The sequence below is a fragment of the Drosophila simulans genome, chromosome X, assembly GCF_016746395.2.
Source record: "Drosophila simulans strain w501 chromosome X, Prin_Dsim_3.1, whole genome shotgun sequence".
In the NCBI taxonomy this organism is placed as follows: domain Eukaryota; kingdom Metazoa; phylum Arthropoda; class Insecta; order Diptera; family Drosophilidae; genus Drosophila; species Drosophila simulans.
The window spans coordinates 6947075-6961489 of NC_052525.2; the positions used below are offsets into that span (position 1 = coordinate 6947075).

Sequence of the window (14415 nt, forward strand, 5' to 3'; positions counted from 1 at the left end):
TCAAACAACGATTTGGCGTGCGAGATGGGATTTCCTCAGTACTTTGTAGACATATATATTTGGAGATTTATTCGATCAACCGACATTGTAGTGACAGTAGCACAATGGCTGGGTCCATCCGTTTCAGAATGGGTCCAATTACTCTATTGCTTTCGATACTCTTGGTTCACAGTTGTGGAGCCGAAAAGCCGTACAGTGTGGAGCTAAACACCTTTACGATGGACGACACCATCGAAAATCAGGAGAATTGGGTGGACTGGGGAACGCTGAGTATGAAAAAGGTCTCACGAAATCAATTTGTGGTTAGCGGGGACTTTGAATTCAAACTCAATATGGCAGATGAGCAGAAGGTAAGTGACTTATCCGAGCAACTTTCCTTGCAATCTTTTGTTAAACAATCATTTATATATTTCATTTTAGATTGTTCTCATGGTTTATGTCTACGATGCCAATGCCAATCAAAGGGGTTCGATGGTAATGGCTGTTAAAAAACCGTTCTGTCAGTTCATTAAAGAGGATGAGGACTCGTATCCAAGCATACAAAAGGTTTCCAATTTACCGGATCAGGATACATGCCCATTTCCGAAAGGCAAATATACCATCGATAACTACGAAATGGAGACCAATTTCCTACCAGACAATGCACCCAAAGGCGACTACCTGTTGCAGTTATCCTTGTTGGATCGTGAGGTCCCAGTAGCTGGACTTGTGGCTACTGTTACCCTAACCTAAGGGAATATCAATTTTTTTTTCTTATTTTTTTTTTATATAGTGATTTTTGATATGTTCCGGGTGGATCCATATGACACGACAAGCGTTCTTCTTCTTCATATTTAAGTTTACTTTTACCTTGAATATCAATATAATGACTTCACTTTCAAAGACAAAAATAATTCGTTATGGCTTACGATCTGCTAGGAATAAGTATGGGGTAGCCAGTCATCAAGTGCAATTCGCTTGAAATGACAAACACAAATCCAATTGCACCGCAAAATTTCAGCTTCAACACCTCATCTAATTGAAATTTCTGCAATATCCTGTTGAGTGCGTTTGCATATGTCTCATTGGCAACGCCCCATTCTGTTATTTTCCCACTCAAGGCAAAGGCTCTTCAGAATAAATATAATTATATGTGCGCCACTTTTTTTCGTTAGGTTTTTTTTTTGCTAAAAATGATTATCTTTGCATTACAATCCATTGATTCCACTTAAGCACCGCTAGAATGGCACCACATGCTGGGTGTTTGGGGGTTTTTCACACACATGCGACACTTAATTAACAAATATGCATTACAAACACCCGCAACGAGCAGCAATTGGTTGGTCATGTCATCCCAGAATCCCTCGGTATCAAATATCTAGTCCCCCGTTTTCCATCACCGAAAAAGCCAGCTTAACCCTTTATTTGCCACGCCCCAGCAGAAAGACCCAGGAGTCCACAATGATAACCCCTCAAAGAGGGGATTTTTCACGCAGGGTTGGCATGTGTTTAATTGAAAAATCATATGCAGCGCGCATAATTATGTTTATTGCAATAATCCGATGCAAATTTGCAAAAACTCAAACTGACACAATCACCGAAATGCTTTAGACGTTGGCAAACACCTACAGTGGCGTAGTGTCAAAAGGGGAAAGTTAATCAAGGTCTAATATGTTGTGAAACGTGTAAGAGGAAAGCATTGATGAAATAGTTGAATACGGAAAAATACTGCACAACTGATTTTCTTGTAAACAAGGGCTTTTGTTTGCTTGGCAAAGATGCTGCCCCATTGTAAATTAACCAACTACGCCACTGTTAAAACCCCACAGCCGTGGCACTAGGCAACCCCCCTGATTTCCACCCCCGTGCAACCGGTTGCTGTTGCAGCGACGCCCTTGCGCTTTTGTGCAACTGCAACTGCCTGGTGATTTGTGTTTATATCTGCATCTGTACGTGTAGTTGTATCCGCCATCCATAACCGTATCCGTATCTGTATCTATATTGCTGCGACTGTATCTGCATCGGTGTTGTTGTTTTTGGCTGCTGGCGCGCATTAAATTGCTCTTTAAATTGCACATTTCAACGCCTACTGATTATGACAGATAATTATGTTATCGAGTGCCGCCACACGCCGCATTCAACTCTTTACCACCCACAGAATGGATCTTCCCTTGGCGAATGCATAAATGGCAAACAGGCTCATTTTAATAATAAGGAAGATATATTTTAACTTGAGGGATGTCAGCATAAATTAATAAAAAATTATGTGTATGTTTAAAAATGAATGTGTACATATTTTATTTCTCTGCCTTATCCGTTGCGTATTCTAGAATGTATATTTATTATATTATTTCTTTTAAGAAAACGCATTTTTCTCCACCTTACCAAAAGTCAAAGTCAAATGTGAACTCGGATTCAGTCAAGATGGAGATGGCAGCATGTGTTCGCTTTGGGGACAGGTGTAGTCCCTGCACAATCCACACCTTCTTGCCATTTCATTTCCGCAGGTACACATATTTTTAATCATCATTAACAATAATTCGAGAAATACTTTTAATTTTGTGTTCGCGGCAGGCTCAAGACGACATGTGGTCGCGATGGAAGCAGGGGTTTCAAGGGGGGCTTGGGTTTTGTTTTCTATTCCCCCTACTACCCCTTTATATTTTTTTTCCCTCAATGACATTGCACTTACTGTCTTCGCCTTCAAGATTTATGAAAAAATGTTCCCACCCCCTCGGGGGAATTGTTTTCGACGCCTTTGCCCGCCTTCTGTTTCGTTGTTTTCTCTTAGGTTCGCTTCGCTTTTTTTTGTATTTTCTGGCATTTTCTTGTGTGCAATATTAATTATTATGGGCGCCCCGCCACCCACACAAATAAATCATAAATTAAAAGCTGGGAAAGTGGCTGCCACACCCCCGTCCGTTCGTTCGCTTAGACAATTTTTATCATTAAACGCATTTGATAATTAAAAATTGTCATTTTTTAGCAGCCCCCCAACTTTGGAAAAAAATGAAAAATATTAAATTACCAAAGAGAGGGGGTTTAGGGTGAAGGGCATTTATCATTTTGCCAACTGTTTGTTTGATAAGGGAAAAGCGAACCAAAAAATATATATTAACGCATACAGACATAAATAAAAATTAATTGGTGAAGAGAGTGCGCGCGAAGGATGAAGTGGGTGGTAAAGTCACATAAATATTACTTAAAATAGATTCGGAAAAGCCGAAAAGTGCCAAGCCAATCTCTTCATTCACCTTTTCCGGTTGGCTTTTTCAAAGGTTTCATTTCATTAAGTTTTACAAGCTCTTCGATTGCCTTGCAAAAGGTAAAAAGAAAAAGAATATGTACAAGAAACAGAAAGCCGAGGAAAACCAATGTAGACAACCGTTAAAAGTAATGCCAAAAGTGGAAACCATTATAATTGTTGTTAAATGAACCAAATAGCGAAGGCAGACGGAAGTGGAGCGGGAAAATGCGGAAAAGCTCTCGGCAAATGTGTTTCCAATTGATGGAAACCCGTTCAATTGGCAAGGTTTCCTTTGCCAGCGAAAATGGCAACAGAAATAAACAGTTAACATGAATGAAAGAAAATGGGGGGGAAATGTATCCTGAAGGGACAAAGACGTGAAAGTGTATTTCCATTTAAGGCGATTCAATGCGTAGATAACTAAAGTACTTAAAATAGGTTATAAATACACACTATTCTATTAATTAGTAATTTTTTTGTATTCTTTCACATGTTTTCTAACAAGTCCTACAGGATATTTACCACATTTGCCAGCTCCGAATTTCTCCCATTGCAAAACAATTTTCCCAGCCCTGGCATTTTACGCGCTATTACCACTTTTCGAAGCAATAAAATATTATTAAAATTATATTTCGCCTGCCGTGCGCACACAAAAACACAGACCGAGAATCTCGTGGCTGTAAATCAACGTCTCGATGACATTAAAATAAAATTTTAATGCCGCCACCGGGAGAAAGACGACGCACTAAACGAATACTCGTAGAAAGTGAAGAAAGCGAAGAGCGGGTGTAATTTCTCTGGCGCATTTTTGATCGAAAACTTTTTCACGTCTGTAGTTTTGTGGGGGCGTTGCCCCCCCGCCCGCTTTCCACGAAAACGGCTCATCATTTCCACCTTGGTTACAGTGCAATGCCAAAAATTTATTTGAATTTATCTGCTACCCCAACAATATCTGCCGCGGCTCGTCTGAGCGCCTTTTTGGCTCATTTTCATGGTACTTGGGGCAAATAATTGTAAATATTTGATACACAATAAGGCAATAAAAATAAAATTGAAAATTTTTCGCTTTGTGCTACGTTGCCTTTTTATTGTTATCATCATCATCGTCATCATCTTCCCCATTTCGTCTGGGATTGTGTCGTAAAGGAAATTGATACATAAGTCATTTTTATTGGCATATTCTTTTGTGTAATTACGTTGCAGGTAATTTAAATTTCCGTTTCGGGTTTTCTCCGCGACTGCTTTTGCATGCTGGAAATAATTTATGTCTGATGAAAAAGCCTATTAAAAATTATGTGTAATTTACGTAAATCGTATCGATTTTCAACTCGAGTGGAGATGAAAAAAGTCAGCCCACATTTTGCGGGTATAAATGCAATATTTGCCATCAAAAAGAGGAAAAAAAAGAACAATACAATTTTGAAATAGATGCCGCATTTTTATTGATTCCGTATTCTGGCCCCCAGGATTATCCAGCTCAGTGTTCCTGGACCCTTTGGACTAGATGTTCCAGGACATTAACACAGATGCAATAGATGAAAATGATCTTGAAACAGTGCATGCTGAACTGCAGTAGGACTAAGTGGCCAGGGGGCATGGCTGGTGGATTGTTTGAGATCTCGAAGTCAACAAAAACTTGAACCAATTACGAACGGGGTCCTACTTCCACATTTTTTTATTCCAGGGACGAAATTATTCTGACGTTCTAGACAAAGTGAACATATGTTGTATGAATGTTAATTAAATTATAAATTTAATAAATATCAATATAACATAATTGGTTAGCAAAAAACAAGAAGAAGCATGTTTCACTGACTCCGCCACTTAACCGTTCAATTTGGGGTTCCAACAATCCGCCACAATTGGCCCCCTATTTCCCTTTATCCCCTACCATTTTACTCTGTATTACCTATGTGTATTTTCCCGAGCTTTTTTGGTGCAAAGTTTTTGCGGCTTTTTCAATATTTTATGAGTCAAGCTTTTGCGTTAACACCTTAAGTACGGAGGGCGTTGCGGTCGGAAGAAGGGTGAAGCGAACCCCTTTCTCAAAGAGAAAGTGTGTGTTAGTGTGTGTGTGTGTGTGGCAGGAAATAACGCGCAAGTTGTAAGTTTTAACTAGCGAACAACTTGCGTTGGACCAAGACCCGGATTCAGGACCCCCTTCTCCGTATCCTTGTGCAAACGCCGCCCATGGAAACCGCAAAATCGAGCCCGAGAAGCGGGCAAACCGGGGTTAAGGAAGGCTGAATGCAAGGAAGGAAGAAGGAAGCAAGGACGACTGTTGCGCCTGTTGAGCAAGGACGTGTCTTTGTTGTTGCCGTGGTTGCAATGAAGCATCGAATATTGCACACAAGCAAACCGGATAGCCCCCCCACCGTCTAAACTTTCTCCTCACTTTATTTCCCTTTGATTTCCAAAGAACAGAAAAAAAAATTACGCATAAATATATTTATATTACAACTAGTTTTGGCTAATATGATTTATGGTAATTTTTGATACAATTTTGGTATATGATGGACATTATAGATGTAAAACTGCGCACATTTTATAACTTTTTTCTTCTCTGTGTAGCACATTGTAGACGTCAACAGCGATTTATTTCCCAGGCAACTTAAGTACGCCGCTTCTCGGCCCGGAACAATGCCCATTCATATGGCCACGCCCACACGCCCCCTCAAACACAATCACCCATACACAATCTTGCTAGGAAATAGAGAAATCCAAGTGTGGGGCATTTTTGGCGCTCCAACTCAATGAGTCGAAATTAAACAATGCAAAAGATTAAGTGCAGATTTGGGACTTTATCTGCTTGTGCCATAAATTGGTATTTAAGGGATACCTCACAAATGTCTATAGCACACATACACGAATACACCGAAATATACACAGACAAATCCAGGGAATAAGAGCTATGTATGTGGGTGGCGCCTTCAAGTATGCTGCAAAGTTTGCTTTGCCAACAATAGATCACAGCACCCAAACACAACCACACTAAATTGGTTGCTTCCTTTTTGCAGGTGGCAACTCTGACGGAAAAAAGGGGAGAACCCAGTACCGAAAGCCAAATGCAGCACAAGTTTTCCGTTTTGTTGTTTACCAATACAGTTTACCGCTTGTGGAAATTTTGGAAAGGGGTGAAGAGCGCTAAAACATGCACAAGATTAATTGCAATCGGTGTTTTGGCATATGTTTTATACTTTGTCTTCGGCTTTTGCCTCAACTTCTCCTTACTGTTTTGTGTGTTTGGGTTTTCTTTGTGCAGGAAGTTTTTTGCAAACAGCGAAAAATGGGATGAGCAGGGAGGAGAGGTATATTATTTCCCCGGCCAGGTGAGTGCACTTGGCACTTGAGAAGGTAATTAAGCAACTATTTATGGGGTTTTGGCGCAGAGACACGAAACACATGTAGTGAAAAGTTCCTCCAGCGAAAGAACCAAGCAAATTGGTACGAAATTTGCATTTCAAATTGTTCAATACAATCAAAAACATTTTTTTATTACATTGCCACATATGAGAAGGCGTCCTTTAAAATCCAGAAGTTCAATGCACGCATATTTTTCAATATGTATCATATTCATACATATATCATATATCTTACATATGTATGCTTTTACATTTTAAACAGTTTACCATTCATAACTCCCCCTGCCAATAGTTATTATAGCCAGATCTCTCAGCCAGATTGGCCTCTTAAATGCCTGCTCCTTTGTTCCATTGTTCAGCTGGATTTTCCCAGTGCCTCCTCCTCTGGCGTTGCTTATTCAATTTCATTTGCAGGCCAGGACCATAATTCGATTGCCTCATGTCTTAATGGCATAATCCTGGCAACAATAACAACACACATTGTTTGGGGCTTCCTTTCATCCTGTCCTCGCACAGCAGCCCCATATGAACTTGCGAGCATTTCTTCCTTCCCTCCTGACATCAACACCATATCACTTTGATTACTTTATTATTGGTGGGCATGCACACCTTGCCGCCCCCTTCTACATTATTTATTTCCCCCGATTTTTCCCCACTGATTATGGTACTTCCCCTTCGACGTAGCCTTCACTTCCCATTCCACCACAAATTCCTGGTATTATCCCACTTTACTTATTAGAAGCAATCATACAACGGGTCCAACTCCGTCGCAAAAAAAAAGTGTTTGGGAGTTGGGGGGTATTTTTGGTGGAGTGAAAGAAGTAGACGCAGCAGCTGAAGAAGCAGCCAAGAAAAATAAATCATTTTTTCTGTTTTTGTTGTTGATTTATGCGTTTATTCGATGTCCCTCCCTCCGAAATCGTCTTTCTTCTTTTGTCTATAAATGTATCTCTGGTTTTTTGTACACTTAAAATGTGTAATTCATTGTTTGACATGTTTAATATCAATATTTTTTATATTTTACCTAAATCTTTTATTGGTTGTTGATATATTCGGTTAAAATCAATAAAATCCATTTTTTAAATGTTACTTTTGATTTTTGAACATTCTTTTATTTCCTTCTGAATTTGAAGATGTTGAATATATTATTTCCTGTGTACTGGCTGCACTTTAGCTCCTGTTGATAATGAGCCAAATCATTTTTCGTGAGATAAATTTCGCCTCGACTATGGCGGCATATAAGTAGCTGGAAAACTTATGTTCTGACCTGGCCCCAAACTCCGGTTCCTAAGCTAGTTACTATGCTTTTGTCTGGCAAGTCATTCAGTGGCCTCCCGCCCCCTTGACGTCCCTTCGCTCACCTTGAGGAAAATGGTTGGGGAATTTGGGTGGGAAAGCGAGAGAGGGGAAGTTGGCGTCGACAAGTTCGAGTTTTGGTGCGCTCCTTGAAAGCGTTATAAATCATTGACATGATTAAGCGACGCGGCACGACACGACATCCTTTTGTTGTAGTTGTAGTGGAGGAATATATACATACATACATACATCCATATTTTATATGATGTGTGCGTGTGTGTGTGTGATAATAGTGGGGAAGGGGTTAGTGGCGAGGAGAAAGTTTTTCAACCATCCAGGGAGGTAATGGGGAAAATGATAATTTAATATCGAAAATTGTTTTTATTAAGTAAATTTGTAAGTTGATTTGGAATTGGAGTGAGCTTACAAAGGTAAGTATTTGGAATTCAATCATAAAAATAAAGTATATGGTAAAATGCATTTTCCTAGAACCACTACCAACTTGTAGGCTCAAATAATGTGTATATTTGTTCCTGTGTTCATCAGTCAAATTTTGCGAATTATTTAAAGCAGCTTTCAATATCCCTGTGGAAGGAAGATGGCTCCCCTGAGCCACATGGTAAAATCGTATGAAAAAAAAATCCGCGCTTTTCAATGCAGCTAGCTTGGGCAGTCATAGTCGTCGTCGTTTTATATTTTATATTTTTTCCACCCAGGGGCACTTGAAAATGCGATACTCATCCGCCACTTTGGCCCCGGCATCTTACATAATATTCCGTTTGCCTTTGCACTTGTGTCTCCCGCCTTTTTCCATACTCATACCCAGACCTTTTTTCCGGAGGTTTCCCATACCAATTTTCCCTTTTTCCTTGGCGTTCTCTCACACATCAAACATATTTATGTGTACTTTAAGAAACTTTGCTAATATGTTAAAACTGTTCATTGACACCAAAAAATGAGCAAAAAGCGTGCCAGCATAAAAAAGGCCAAGGAAGAATATAAGGGAAGGGGTTCAAGTGCTTTTCAGCGCCCCCTCACCATTTTCCTAACCCCTCTGTTTGAGTTTCGCTTGCATGGAGGAGATTTTCCTCATATGTATGTGTTTGCAGTGTTGGAAAACACAAACACAAACTGTGAGCTTATTAAACGCCAGACGCCCCCCTTTTTACAAAGGAGGCGGGCGAAGGGAGTTCTAGTCAAATAGCAGAAATAGAAACAACCGGAACAAATTTTGTTTGCCGCTTCTGCAATATTAACTGTTAATTATGGCAGCCATTTTCACCCATAGCCCCGCCCCCAATTTCCATCCTACTACCCGCCCTCCATTTTTCGTCTGTCAATATTTGTTGAAACACTTTCTGATAGGCGAAAATGGTTTTTGAATATGCCCGAAAAGTTGTGCAATTGCAGAAATTCACAATTGCAATTGCTTCCACGCTCACTATTTTATTAGAAAAGTTTCCATCAACGATCCGGACAGCTCCCCCAAAATGTTTGACTTTATGCGCTATTTTTTAATATTTATTATGGTTGATTGCGATTCCTCGAAAAAGTCAGTGGGAGTCAGACCAAAGGGTCCCCCCTTTCTGTTTGCTTTGCGGCGGGCAAAAATGGTCGAAGAAGTGGAAAGTGGAGAACGAAAAAAAAATATTGTAAAAGTTTAGACAGAGGGATGACTGCATTCACGCATTATAATTTAAGTGAAACATAAATATTGATGTAATAAATTAATTTCTGTTAAATGGAAAAATGGAAACCGAAGTCTGGCGGGGAAAATGCCAGACTGGCCTAAACAGTCTATGCGCAGATGCCCTATTTTCAAGATTTTTAAACGTTAATGCTTTTTTCTGTACAGCATAAAAACGAAAAAACCTACACTTAAACTTTAAATAAGCAATAATTTGCACTAATTATTAGCACTCAAACTTTCGTAAATTATTTTCAAGTTCATATAATTTAATATTCTATTACATCTTTTATTCTCCAGCTAAATCAATATACGGCCAAACTTTTTCGATATCTGCGGGATGTCTATGTTGTTTAAAGATCTCCAAACAATGAACTTGAGTTTCCTTTCCACTGGGAATAATAATTTTATTTTTCGACAAAATAACAAATGACGACAATGGCATTTTGCCTGCCCATCCTGCGGCGCAAGAAAATTTGCCAACCTATTGTCTTTAAATGGAAAATTCAATTTGTATTTCGCGAGGAAAAAAGGGGGGAAACTGAGTTGTAGACGACATTTGATGCCATTGCATTTGGGTAGTACAACCCCCAATGTAAAGTCGCAAATCTTAGGCTGTCCTTCTCGAGTGGTGACCCCGATCTCCTTCCACTATTTTCTGTTAATTTGAAATTCAAATTGATTCTGTCGCTGCCCATTTTCCAATTTTTGTTTGTTTTTCATTGGCTTCTCGGTGTGTTTTTTCTTTGCATTCCGTCCTGAATGAAATTAATTGGTGTGAAATGCAATTATCTTCTTACAAGTGATTTCCTTCATACTTCACCTCCATATTTTGAAGCAGTCTCCTTTGGTTTCAGCATAGTTTATAAACTATTTATGGACCGTACAACATAAAAAAGGGTCAACTCAACTATGCAACCTCTTTTTTCTGGGCACATAACTTCGATGATGTCTTCGACGTTCACTTCCCGAGACAACAAAGAGTGCAGAAAAGGAAAAGCATCTTGGTTGGCCTGTGCAAAGTTTGCAATTCTTGTGGGAACACTTGATCATAAGTTGCACATTTTTCACTGATTTATTCTGGCCTTCCCTTGCTGTTTTTTTTTTCTTTTTTTTTTGTTTTGTTCGTAGCATCATCATCTTTTGCATACTCCCAGGTAGATGGCAAAAATTTATAGAGTCCGCCGGAAGCGGAAACCTTGTTTCAGCTCCTTGTGCTCCTTGTGATTCCTGTCCTTCCTGCCGTGCATTTCACCCCCTTTATTCGTTGTTGATGTCCTGGCACTTGACTTTGGCCAACAAGCTCTTTTGGGCCATGAGCGATACGCCTGTTAAGCGAGTAGCCAAAGTTGCCAACTTTTGCAAGGTAGATAAAGCCGAGGAATGCCAGGCATGGCATGGCATGGGGTTAACTCGTATGTCACATCCTCTGCGGTCTCAGAGGGTTAATCCATCGATTGGTCGGAGGGGGTGGGGAACTAGTGGAATGTCCGTCGACGGCATGAAGGGTCACCAAAAACAGGAAAGAGTACCGGGCAAAAGTGCATGTTGCGGAGTGCACAGAGTGGATTAGATTAAGGGTTAAGCAGGTGAAATGTTGTTGATGAACCACCAATGGACTTTGGGTTGGCATTTCATTTAAAAAAAGGCTGAACATAATGAAGTAGCTTGGAAATATTCCCGCATCATATGAAACACACAAATTTCAACTAATCTTAAGCTTAAAACTTATGGCAGACATTGTCAACTTATTATGCAATCTTTAGCCAAGTCTTGGGCAAATCAATTCCCTTTAGTGGCATTTTCCACATACTCTTAAGTATGCACTTGCAGCACCGTCTTAACCCACTAGTTCCCGGGCCCCAAAACTTATCCCCAACCACTTGGAGTACGGACACAACAACCCACACGACACACCGCTGATATGCCACAAATTTGTCGTTGCCTTTGTTGTTGTTTTGCTGCTAAGACAAACACACCTTCGGGTGTTCTTTCAAGTGGGTGGTGGCAGGTGATTTTTGGGTCTTTTCGGAGGGATTCTGGCTGAAGCGATACAAAGTTGAGACGAGCGGTAGATAAAAGTTAGTTTTTTGTTGACTTCAAATGCACAGCAATTCTCTCTAGCCACGCTCCGCCCATCTTTTTGTGAGGCTGTCATGTGTCTTCTACACCAGCACACGCACACACACACTCGAAGCGTGTGAATTATTAAAATCTAATAAACCACAAGATTTTATGTTACACGAAACTCGTTCATCGTCGTCGTCGCCTTTCCAGCCAAAGTTCGTGTGGTTTTCTTTGGTTACGGTATTGAACCTTAAATTAAGTTTGAACATAACTTCCGCCTCAGCCGCACACTGGCAAACACACTTACACGCACTCTCATACTCACAGGATACCTTTTCTTGGGCTTGTTTACATAGGTAAGTTTAATTTTCCTGTAGCACACTTTTCGGCGCCCAACATGAAGCATGTGCGTCCCAGCGATGCCACTTTTTGACCGCCAAAAATCACCAATTTCTGCTGTTAAACTTGCAGTTTCTATCTTTTGTAAGATTAGTGGTGTTACTGATTATTATTTAGATAGTGCTATGGAAATCGTAGATGTATTATTATAGAACATGTTAAATGGGTGGAATTATCAGTGTAATAGAAGCATTCACATATAGCAGTATAAATTGTTAATATTTCAACCCAAAAGGTGTTCAAAAGTGGCCAAATCCAACATCACTGGTGCGACCCTGCGTGTGTGTATGTATGTTCATAAATTTCCTTAATGTCTAAGTGTGAAAATCTTTGCCGTTCGATGGTGCTTTTCACACTTTCCGGACCTTAGCCGTAGCCCCATTGGCCCAGTGAAATCAAGCAGCAATGTGTAAACTTTCAATAGGTTCGTTAAAATTTTATGATTTTCCTGGCTGGTGGGGAAAACGTGTTGAAAATTGTTGAGCCACTTCCGCCCCAAGTTGTTGCTTTGCACACTGCTGTCGATGAGATTTTTAAGTATTTTCCTTCTATTTTTTTTTTTGCGACGACCGAAAGTTTTTGTTTTATTTTTTTCTTATCTTTTTTTGGCTCAACTTTTCCCAGCACTTTTATTGGTATTTATAGAATATTTATACGTTATGGAAACGAAGCGGAAAGTTTAAAAAGTTGTTTGGATGCCCAGCTCAGGATTAAGTCCTCTTGATTGGATCTCAAGTTGCTGGTCATTTTTTGAGTGCTCGTTGATTGCCTTAACATTATATCGAACAAGGTTTCGGGATATAAATAGGGAAAATAAATAAAAAACGATAGGAATCCATTGTGGGTTTTATAATTTTGGTACATTAATCCTTGCGTTTTCCATTTACATCTTTAGCAAGTACCATCCATCACCCATACCATTTAAATATTTTTCCAAGTTCTTTTGAAAGTTTTGAAACTTGGTGGCTGGGCTTTGACAGCTGCATGTACATATGTATGACCCCTAACCCCCGGTAACACCAAGCCAGCCTGGCCAGCTAAATGCCTCTGGTGTTTTTCTCTTTTTGTGTAGGAAACAGCTGATTTGCCAGTTCTTCGTCCTGCAGATTCTTCAGCTTGTCTAGTACCAAAAGGTTAAGAAAAAAAAAATAAAGTTGAGAACAAGAACTTGCACTGCTTGCAGGTTACAGGTAAAAAGTAACATCACAAGCTGAAGCAGCTGTCAAAATGACAGTTGAAAAAACATGGAGGACGGTGCAAAGAGCGTGTGGAGGGGGATACTGCTATATAAGTTTCGCCCAGAAACTCAGGTGAGACTTTTGCTGCGCCTGTTTGAATGCAACATATTTCTGGACTTGGCAAAAAGGTGAGGTAAGGGTAAGGGTTAAGGGCGAAAAACAGCAGGAAAAACACAAGGCAGCCAGCCGTCAGTTGGTTTCAACTTTTGACTAAACTAATTATATGCGAAAAGAAATCAAGGCCCGTGTGTACTTGAGCACTTCTGCCCGTACACGCCCACAAGTGGACTCAATGTCTTTGTGCTCGCCACCTGCCCCCATTTCCATCACACAAGTCCCACCCATTGCTCAACCTCTGTGCAACACCCAGTTTCGTTTGATGTGCGGCCCACAAAAGGCGATCGGCAGTTAGAGAACAACAATCGGAAAAAAAAACTCTTCTCCCATACTTGACTTTTCCAGAACAACAATAATAGGCGAGCCGAATAAAAAAACGCTAAGCAAAATACGCAAATATAAAGGAGAGAAATCCAAAACTCAAGCGCTTTTCTGCACGCATTTTCAATAAAATTCTCAAGTGTTTCTCTGTTGTTGTTTCTGATTTGTTCGGATTTTTGGTACTTTGGGTGCTATTATTACTCTCGTATTGAAATTATTTAAGCGGGAAACTTTGAAGTGGTGTTTAGGTTCGACTTCTATTATTTCATTTGTTCGCAAGTGATGTGATTCCGTAGATTTTCAATATTCATTAATTTAATGAACCATAATGTTAATATTCCTTGTACTGAATACATTATAAAATTCAACAATTTAACTGACTGATTAGGTGTTAATGTGTTACCTTAGTAATTGTTCTTATTCATTATTCGTTTTTTGTACACCCCTTTTCCGTACTCCTTTCTTGTAACTAATAACCTGTTGCCCCTCCCACAGATTTTTGACCTGGGGCTCCATAATGCCTCCCCACTCTGTTGCCCTGGAAAATCCGCTTGTCGGGCCTCCAGCTCCATTTTCTCGAGTTGAACACCAAATCAACCATGCAAATTTCTTAAGCTCACCACAAGGCGGTGCCGCCCTCTCGGAAAAGCGGGGAAAACAACGCCACCCACTAGACAAAAAAGTCCGCGAGGCACAAAACAG

At 40.0% G+C, this 14415-nt stretch overlaps 2 protein-coding genes across 2 annotated transcripts; one reads left to right on the forward strand and one right to left on the reverse strand.

The window, feature by feature from the left end:
• Positions 1 to 77: 77 nt before the first annotated feature.
• Positions 78 to 890, forward strand: LOC6725360. The gene is made up of 2 exons (XM_002106341.4): positions 78 to 350; positions 421 to 890. Exons 1-2 carry the CDS (start codon positions 105 to 107, stop codon positions 730 to 732), a joined length of 558 nt encoding a protein of 185 aa, XP_002106377.1. The 5' UTR covers positions 78 to 104; the 3' UTR covers positions 733 to 890.
• Positions 891 to 4270: 3380 nt separating this feature from the next.
• Positions 4271 to 4947, reverse strand: LOC27206777. The gene is made up of 2 exons (XM_016182589.3): positions 4533 to 4947; positions 4271 to 4477 (listed from the first exon to the last, which is right to left on the reverse strand). The coding sequence occupies exon 1, from the start codon at positions 4821 to 4823 to the stop codon at positions 4704 to 4706; it is 120 nt and encodes a 39-aa protein (XP_016038415.1). The 5' UTR covers positions 4824 to 4947; the 3' UTR covers positions 4271 to 4477; positions 4533 to 4703.
• Positions 4948 to 14415: the final 9468 nt, after the last annotated feature.

Coding starts and splice junctions, on each gene's coding strand:
- LOC6725360 (XM_002106341.4), top strand. CDS start 105: ATGGCTGGGTCCATCCGTTTCAGAATGGGTCCAATTACTCTATTGCTT. Junction 351..420: donor ATATGGCAGATGAGCAGAAG/GTAAGTGACTTA, acceptor ATTTCATTTTAG/ATTGTTCTCATGGTTTATGT.
- LOC27206777 (XM_016182589.3), bottom strand. CDS start 4,823: ATGCCCCCTGGCCACTTAGTCCTACTGCAGTTCAGCATGCACTGTTTC.